The sequence below is a fragment of the Sciurus carolinensis genome, chromosome 14 (genome assembly GCF_902686445.1).
Source record: "Sciurus carolinensis chromosome 14, mSciCar1.2, whole genome shotgun sequence".
NCBI lineage: Eukaryota > Metazoa > Chordata > Mammalia > Rodentia > Sciuridae > Sciurus > Sciurus carolinensis.
Window position 1 is genome coordinate 83,315,065 of NC_062226.1, and position 10,197 is coordinate 83,325,261.

General features: G+C 36.5%; 1 protein-coding gene across 1 annotated transcript; it reads left to right on the forward strand.

Annotated features, from left to right (window-relative positions):
• The first annotated feature begins 282 nt into the window (after positions 1 to 282).
• On the forward strand, positions 283 to 9,429 carry LOC124964167 (60S ribosomal protein L15-like). Its single transcript, XM_047524033.1, is given in 4 exon segments — positions 283 to 459; positions 8,789 to 8,921; positions 8,956 to 9,319; positions 9,321 to 9,429. Coding segments are annotated over 4 exon segments (783 nt in total).
• The last annotated feature ends 768 nt before the right edge of the window (positions 9,430 to 10,197 follow it).

Genomic DNA, 10,197 nt, shown 5'->3' on the forward strand with positions numbered 1-10,197 from the left:
AGCCTGAAGTCTTGGAGGAACTTGATAATGCAGTGCTGCACTAGGAAGCTGGTCTTCTGCGTATGGTGGCCTTCAGGTGGGATACATTCCCTGGTGGCTCTGAGTTGGTCCTGAGTCTCTCAATACCTCCTCTTCTTGGCTCCTGGGTCTTGTCAAAGGTCTTCTAGCCTCCTATAGGTGTCTTAGGAAGGGAGTTGCCCTTCCAATGATGATGGCCACACCCTCAGGAGTAATTCAAAATGCCTGCACCAGTCTATAAAGAAGCCTCTGGCTAGCTCCGTGATGAGGACAAACCTCAACATGGTCTGGCCAGGTTGTTCAGTGGTGGCGTCTGTATTTGGCCTGGTGGTTGGGCAGGTTGGCTACCTGCCGCCCCGCTCCGCAAGGCAGGTGGGTTGGGTGCCCGCCTGCTACCTCCACTATGCAAGTGGCAGCTTGCTCCACGACTACGACCAACCAGTGATGGCACCGACCTAGGTGCAGGGGTCATGCGGGGTCACTCAGTTATGACGCCTGTCCTTGGCCTGCTGGCTGGGTGGGTTATCTGCCCGCTGCCTACCTCCGCGATGTAGGCAGCCTGGCTCAGTCGCCAGCTTGCTCCGCGACTGCAACCAACCAGTCTACAGTGTCATTTTAGAAATGATCTTAAGATTTATTCACTTTTTTTCCAGTTGTTGCATTGGAAGAACAGTCTACCCAGAAGTAAACTTCTACATGTCACTTACCTATGTATTTCTTTATTTGGTACTGAGGATTGAACCTAGGGGCACTTAACCAGGGAGCCACATTTTTAACTTCTATATCATTTCTGAAATTATTTTGCAGATTAACTTATTTCCTTCTGTGTTGTCTGTCTTCAGTGATCCTCAGCCTTTATCCAGATTTGTCATCAGTTTCCATTAGAGTTTTGCCTGTCACAATCCAGTACAGGACTTAGTCCCCAGGATGCACTCAACAAATCCTTCCTGAGCACATAACATGCTTTCAGGAGAAACGGTGCAGTTGTTCTCTTTTAATATTAGTTCATATAAAACTCCCATCTCTCGCATCTCTTTGCCCATGAGTTAACCGTTAAGTCTGTAGTTGCCAAGTGTTTATTCTTCTATTGTCTCTAAGCAGAACTCAGGGGAAGAGTGGAGAATAACTTTTCCAGTCTAGGGTACAAAATAGGTCATAATGGGAGATCCCTTAACACCAAAGTTCTACAAACAAAACACACCGAATAGACATCACATGCAGCTGCAGCAAGGATCATTTCCTATTGTGATCCTCAGGTGCCATAAGATCCTGGAAAGCTGGGAATCTTCATTAAAAAAAAATTCCCTGTTTACACCCTAACATGAAGGGGAATAAATTAGTCAAATGAGATGGTATCCTTGCCAAGCAGTTCTTGAGATTAGAGGGTGATAGGGATTTCAACTGACTGGCCAAAATAAAAACAAAAAAATTCCAATGATCTTGGGTTTGTCAGCTCTTTTTTAAATCAAACTGTAACACAAAAACAGCACCAGATAGTCACCCACCTTACGTTATTAAATGCTGTTGCCAGATTTAGATCTCACTTCCAGTGTTGGGGCTCTTAGAGATTCAACCAACCCTGACAATTTGGGGATTTATGTAATAAGTTTCATTGCCATGGTAGAAAGAAACAGACTTAATATTTCAAAATAAATATGGACTTAGCAGGCAAGAAAATGGCTAATGAATCTTCTTGGAAATGAAATAGCTCTTTTGGAAAATGGAAACAGCTTGCATAGATTAATGTCACCCTTGGAAAAGTGGCTGCAATGTAAAATCATGGTTTTCCTAAAATCAAAATTCAAGTTTCTGATGTTTATTCATTTCTCTATCTTGTACATCCAGTGAAAGCTTAACTAGGAAGCAATGGATTTAAAATTCTCACGTATGTTCCAAGATTTGATTTCTGTGTAGCTTGTACTAAACAGTTTTTCTTTACTTTCTCATGCTTTTAGGTGTATGTTTTACTATGCCAAACTCATTTCAGGTCTTTTGTACCACAAATATCTGGCAACACCTTTAAAAGAGCATAAATAGAGTTTCCATGTGGTTTCTTCAATCTGTATCAGTAACTATCTTTTAGAATGTGGTAAGGGGGCAGTCTATTATATGTGAAATACCTATGGTAGATCAAATGAAAATGTATATTAGATATGATAGTCATATTTTTACCTTACCATTTTAATATCATTCTTTTCTATGTAGAGTGTTAATTCTTAATAAAACTAAGGTTTTTTTCACATTGATAATATACATGACAATTATATCAGTTTCAATTCAGCAAAACTAAATTCAATTTCTGCACATTATTGACTGACATTCAATAAACCCTTGTAATCCTAAGATAATGATAATAATAAAAATAATAAAATAATTTATCTTGTTTCCTTCTATTTCTCAAAATGGTCTCATCTAATTGCTTCCAAAAATTACCCCAAAGCCTTGCTATCAGTATTATCTATTTGTAGATAATCTCAAAACTTATTCTTCAAAATAATAAAGTACTTCCCTCACACTGGTATAGTTTTTTTTCTCTTTGACGACCATGTTTGCCTATCAATCTTCACTGTGTTAGAACAGGTATTGCTTTTATCTGCAGTTTCAAAACAGAAGTGTTTGTAGAGTCCTTCAATTTAACCCCCCTCTGCATGCATTCCACTTGGTCTTTCTGAATGACCCTGTGAGAATATGCATTCAGAAGAAACAATTCACAAACTTCGACCATCTCTTATAGCTACTGATGGAAACAGAGAACAACATTATCCTTTTCATCCTTTCCAGAATAAGTCTCTTTCAAGGGTTTTACATGGTCTTAGCTTATAGATTCAGATTAACATCAGCTCCTGATGACAGCTTTGAGTAGACAGGAAGCTTTCTCAAATCTCTAGAAACTCTTGGACAGCAAAGCTCAAGAGAGGTTTTTCCTACATGAGCAGACACTACAGAACAAGTGCTGGTGAACAACCATTTCTGCAAAAGAGCATGGCATAGTGCAGGGGAGGGAGGTGTTTCACTGAACCAGAGCAGTGGTTTTCTCAGTTGAACCTCTTGGTCTAGAAGAGCTAGTGTCCTCTCTAATAAAAAGTAACCTTACTTTTTAGGAACAAGGGGCAGTAGGTACTAAAGACTATAGGATCAGAACCTGAGCCTTTAAGTCACGAGTCTTACTATGGCATAAACTGCTGGAAGTTAACCCCCCATTAAACATTGACATGGTTTTCTTTGTGCCTTCATTTCATCCTTCTCAGTTCGCTTGTATGTGTGTGTGTGTGTGTGTGTGTGTGTGTGTGTGTGTGTGTGTGTGTGTTTCTTAAGGAATAGATCCAGAAACCACTCCTGCTCCTCCCCAGATTGAAAATTTTTATTCTAATTTCCCTTCCATCATGTTATCGTTTGGATATGAGGTGTGCCCCAAAAGCTCATGTGTGAGACAATGTAGAGATAGTCAAAGGTTAAATGATTTGACTATGAGAGCTATAACCTAACTGGTAGATTAATCCATTTGATTGATTAGTAATTTGAATGGATTAATGAGTAGCAACTGTAGGATTTGGATGATGGAATTAGGCACTGGGACCTGCCCTTGGGGATTATATATCTCTTACACTCAAGCTCTCTCTGCTTCCTGTGTGACATGTCCTGAGCTCCTTCCCTCTCCCATACCCTTCTGCCTTATCTTGAGTCCTGAGCAATGGAGTCAGTTGACCATGTACTGAATCCTTAAAACCATAAACCAAAATAAAATTTTTCTCCTCTCAGTTGTTTTTGTCAGGTCTTTTGGCCACAGCAACAAAAAGCTGACTAATGCACACAAGCTCTTTTCCTCATTGTATATTATCTGCTTCTTGTGACTCATATTGCAAAAATAATATGTTTGACAACAAGGTTTCTCCAGATTCCCCTGAAGGCAGTAAGTAATGTATGTTGTATTGCCTTTCTAAAATTAGAAAAAAAAATGTGAATTCTAAGACTTTAGGATTTGTTGAGTCTTCTTCTGACCTGTCTGAGCCATTTGCCTGAGCAATAAGGAAAGCTATCCTGGGTTCACTGAAGTTGGAAACTGTTTAGTGCATAGCCGACCCAGAGAGATATGATCCTCAATCCAAATCTTAATTTTTAAAAAACACATGTTTTTCATACATTATTAATTCATTTAAATTAAATGGTGTTATTTGTTGAATAGGCTATGTTTAAATTTATCTGTAAATTGTTCTCATTAAATAGGCATTAAATAAACCTTAAAATGAATTATTAATGACATGCTGATCCAAAATTGCTTCATAATTAAAAAGGTAAGTGATTTCTTACATTTCAAAGAGATTATGTAATGCCGAGAAAAGGGTTTAAAAATGTAGATGGTTCCACAGTTTTTCTGCATCCTGACAAACCGTGATGCTGGTCTTTGAAGAATGCCCTGGGTAAGTTCTGCCCTTGGTATTCTAGGAAAAGCTGTAAAAGGATACCAGTCCTCAGTTCAAGCATCATTTGGGTTATTGAATCCTGATAATTTGCACTTCAGTAATCTGTCAATGTTATATAGTAATTTTTTTATAATAACTATCTGCCTCAGCATGTACCACACAGGAAATTTAGTAGTGGAAAGATTCAAAGAGAGTTCTCTAAAAATTTCACTGCTGGTACAAGATGTATTCATTCAAAAACATGATCATTGTTCAAATTTCACCATTTTCTTTTAAAAACAACTACCCAAAATTAGGGTTCCAGTTTCAAACTGTTTGATCAAAGAGGCAAGGTGGGTGGAAATGTTCTTTGCATAAACAGAATGAATAACTTTGCCATACAAAGGGCATCTTAAGGCTCAGATAGATTGGCTCACTGATTTCCTTTTCCCTAAAATCCCCACCATGGGTCAATTTCCCAAGTATTGTGTTGACCACTATTATTTTGCCAAGCCCTAAATTAGTTGTTAAGTGGATTGACCAAAAAAAAAAAAAAAAAAAAAAAAAAAAAAAAAAACCAACAACAACAAAAAAAAACTCTAAAAACTTGGGAGGCATATTTTAGATATCAATAGTCATGAAATATTCATAATACTCATAACTATACAATTTCACTGCTAAGAATTTATTCAAATGAAATAATCACAGATGCATGCAAAGATTGTTCTAACAGAATATTAATCACATTTTTTTCTTTTTAATAACAGCAGTGAAAATATTGAGTATGACCTAAATGTCCAAGAGTAGAAAATGGCTTAAGTTAATTTCCATATAAAACAAATGGAGTCAATAATAACTGGTGTAAGACTTTGGAGCAATGAGTAGAAGTATTTGAATTGTGACCCAGAGCTTGCCAGTTTTGCAATCCTAGACAAGATACTTAATTTCTTTAACAACTATTTTCTCATCTGTTCAATGGCGATAACACCTACCTTAGAGAAGGATATTGGGGGAATCAAATTGAATAATTTATGTATACTATATAACACAGAGTCAGACATATAGTAAATACTCATCATATAATTAATGATTATCATTGTCGTAACAATAAAATTAAATGCAAGTATTAAATCTATATTGCAGACTATTTTGATATGGGTGAATGCTCAAAATTTATTGAAAACTAGAATTAAGTAGAATACATTAAATAATCCTGATTTTTAAAAAACTTTAAAAATGTGTATGGGCATAAAATAAGAGGAAAGATACAATAAAATTAATAGTGTTTATGCTAGTGATAGAATCATGAGTAAAATCTGCATTTTTCTCCAGGATTTCCTTCAATTATTATATAATTACTGCAAGTGAGTGAACATGTTTTTCCAACATTTTTACATGTCTGCTGCTGAAAAAGTAAAAACCAAAATAATTTTCCTTAAGAAGCAGAAGAGAAAGCATCCTCTTCAGGAGATTAGAGAAAGCTACATAGAAGATATTGTGCATGAAATGTACTCCAGAGAATATGCAGGATTTGGTCAGGCATGGTCAAGAAAGGCACTTTTGAGGAAAGAAATAGAAAGAAGGGTAATGCAAGAATAAAAGTGTCTGAAACTTAGAGGACAACACACATTGAAGTTGTTTCCATGATGAACAAGAGAATTTCCTGTGTTCAGACCAGAGAAAAACTGATGGCCTAGGCTAAGAATTGGGACATTTTTCTAAGTCTAGCAGTATACTAAGAAAGCACCAGGAAATATTTAGAAAAAGGATCTATAGCCAAATAAGTTACAGAAAATCTTTGTTTTACCTTCTTCAGAGATTCTGAGTATATTTTATTACATTAAAAACCTAGTCAAATCATACTTTGAAAGATAGAAAAACCAACCACATTTAGCTTTGTTTAACCCAGTACTTATATATGGATCAAAACATTATTTCTTTATGCCACCTTAAGAATGGCATGAAGGACAGAGGAACTTTAACAAAGAGAAGGAAAGGGGAGGAGGTTCAGCTTATAGGAGTCCTGCCCCTGTAGGAAAATCACAAATGAAACATTTCAAGAGGGTTTTAGGAACCAGAGAAGCAGAATGTTTAAAAGGAAAATGCAAAGGAAAAAAGGGAGAATACAGAATACACATTTTCCCCTTCCCCAGTCCTGCCTGCACTGATCTCCTAGGCAATAGCATTACCCAAGGCTCAGTGGTGAGGAACCTAGTAGGAATCCTTCTAGAACAAGATGTAATGGGAGGTTTCAAGGCAGTGAGTCTAAGAAGCTGAAAACACTTCATTCCTGACCTAACTCATCATTTATAATCACTGGCTTAAGACAGTGAAGGAAAAGTCAACACCCTTCCACTGCTGATCATGTGAAAGAGAAGCAATGGCTTCCGTGTTCCACATAGCTCTTCCTGCTCCTTTTCAGTCTCCTTTTTTCTACTATAGCCTTGATTTACATAGCAGTTTTTGTATATGCCATTTCATTTAGTAAACATAACTCTACTGAATCAGGTCAAGCAGATGTCCCCAGTTCACAAATGAAGTGTATTAAAATTGAGTCTGTAATGAGTATAGTCCTAAGGAGACCTCTGTCACAATAACCACAAAGTCCCAATGTAGATCACAAAAGTACTAGAAATAATTACTAACTATAATTAATAAATGGGAGCAAATATAAACATACAACATAGAAATATAAACTTAGATGCTAACAAATATAAATATTACTGAAACAAGTATCAGTGTGTAAACTGTAAGTTGAGAATGCTAGAATTATATGTAGAAACTGTTGAGAAGCTGTTTTCACACAGTTTTGAAGGGAAGTTTGGCACAGAATGGGAAAGATCAGGAAGAATATGCACGCAGCCATCAGATCAAATCAATTCATTTTAAAATAAAAACTTAGGTATAGCTTATGTGATGAAAGACAGTAAGGACTGCTCTAAAATTATCTCAAATTATTGAAACAGTGCACATTTCAGTGTTTTGCATTAGAACAAGTATCAGTTTTTTAACAAATCCAGTTAGTTCATTTCTCATTGCATAGATTAATAAGGTCAAAATATATTTTAGACATAAAAAGGGGAAAGAATGATCTGTGAACATATCAGATTCTTGTATCATATGCCATACCCTTCTCTAGAGATAAACAGCAATTTATCAACTTAGTATGTAAATTAGAGACAACATGTAGTTCCTCAAAGTTTCCTTGAACTATTTTCCTGGAAAGAAGTTGAGGCAATATTTTGACTAAGTCATTAGGAAAGAGTTTATAGTTTGATCTCTGATTTGTTAAATTATTAGATAATTGCTCATTATTCACAGAAATTATGAAGTTGAACTGCAGCCAATTAAAAACTAAATTTTTCCAAATCCACTTCTAAAACACTATACATACTAATCTAGGGACAAGTGACTAGCAACTAGAAACATTTTAGTAATACTTAAAGATAAAGAAGTCAAATTTATTAGGCTTCATCATAAGCACATTTTGCTATAATTTTTATAAAGAACCCACTACAGTTTAATAGGCAATTTAAGATGCTAAATGATTTTCAAATTTCCATGACAATGAAAATGGAAACTCTCACAGGTTAAAATTAGATTCAGATTTCTAGATTTTATCAAGTCACTAGGTGATGTGTGTGCATATATGTATGCACAAATGCACATGAAGAGACAAACAGAAAGAGAGAGGGAGAGAAAGAGAAATAGAGGGAGAAAAAAGAGAAGTATATATTGAAAACTCAGTAGCAATAATAAAGATGACAACTATATTTACTTTCCTTTAAGACAGTAACACAAATCAGTTCAGATCACTCATTACTGCTAAATGTAGTCCAACAATACATGAAAATAATTCATTAAGCCATAATATTGCAGTATCCATTTTTGTCTGAGTTCATAGAATCTCATGAGATTTTAAAAACTCATTAGCTTATAGAGTTGCACTAAATCAGGAGGTTCACTAATAAAATAAAATTCTCTTGTGTTTAACTAGCAAATTGTACTTGGTAATTGGTTCTTTGTAAATTGCACTTTGATGGACCATGTCCACAGTTTACTTGATGGAGGGGAACAGATAGATGATAGATAGATAGATAGATAGATAGATAGATAGATAGATAGATAGAGATAGAGTCTAAATATTTATACCATGAAATTGCTAATTGATTTCCAGAAACATTATCTTTTTAAGTGAAAAACAGGACTAAACAGAACTCAAGTTTGCCTATATGAAAGCATGCCTTTTAAATATTTGGACACCAAATATTTTCTCTTGATTTGTCTTATAGATAACAAATATCTTCAATGCTTTGATAAAGAGCCAAACCCAGCCTTTACGTCTGGTGGCAGCCATCAGGTGAGCCAAGATAGGCGCATACAAGTATATCCAGGAGCTATGGAGGAAGAAACAATCGGATGTGATGCGCTTTCTTCTGAGAGTCCGATGCTGGCAGTATCGCCAGCTCTCCGCGCTCTACAGGGCTCCCCGCTCCACAGGGCTCCCCGCTCCACAGGGCTCCCCGCTCCACCTGGTCGAACAAAGCGCGCAGACTCGTGTACAAGGCCAAGCAAGGTTATGTCATAAACAGGATTCGTATGCTTTGCGGTGGCCGCAAACACCCAGTGCCTAAGAGTGCGACGTATGGCAAGCCAGTCCATCATGGTGTTAACCAGCTAAAGTTTGATGGAAGGCTTCAGTCCGTTGCTGAGGAGCGAGCTGGACGCCCCTGTGGGTTTCTGAGAGTCCTGAATTCTTACTGGGTTGGCAAAGATTCCACATACAAATTTTTTGAGGTTATCCTCATTGATCCTTTCCGTAAAACTATCAGAAGAAATCCTGACACCCAGTGGATCACTAAACCAGTCCACAAGCACAGGGAGATGCGCGGCCTAACATCTGAAGAGTCATGGCCTTGGAAAGGACCACAAGTTCCACCACACTATTGATGGTTCTCAACGTGCAGCTTGGACAAGGCGCAATACTCTCCAGCTCCACCGTTACCGCTAATATAAGTATGATGTTTGTAAAATTATACCTAATAAACAATTTAGGACAGTCATGTCTGCATAAAGGTGTTATTTGTCTGTTAAAATTAGTCTGCAGATTATTTCATGAATGCTTTGTCAAATTATGGAAGTTAAAGTGCAATAATGTTTAAAGACAATAAGTGATGGTGTATCTTGTTTCTAATAAGATAAACTTTCTGTCTTGCTTTATCTTATTAGGGAGTTACATGTCAGTATTTAAAATATGCTATGTGGTATAATAGGTGTCAAATAAATTCTTTAAAAGAGGAGTGCTAGAACTAGCCCTGTAGATTTGTTTTGGTGCATGTGTCAAAACCTACAACTTCATTGGGATAATGTAATGCTCTGGTAGCTTACTTAAAAGTAGTTGGGATTTTTTGGAGTGTGGCAGTATAAACTTTTAAAGACTGGATTTTGCTTAAGATGTGGGGAGGAGATCCTAACCCAATATCATGGTAATATGCATTCAGTTTTCAAGCCCACATTTTAAAATTTAAGCCAGTGTTTGATTTGTATAATTGCTGCTTCTGAAAGGGAAAAACAAATCCCCAAATGCTACCCATTTTCAGAATAAGACATTTGTTACAAGAGGTTTCTTTTACAAACTAAAATAAAAAGTTTCCACAGTATCCTATAAGTTCACATTAAGAGTGAATGCTGGTTTAATCATGTGGCTCCAGGGAATAAAGCATTTTGAACTTGTTGCAACAGTATTCTGTAACATGTATGCCAATATATTTTTGAAACA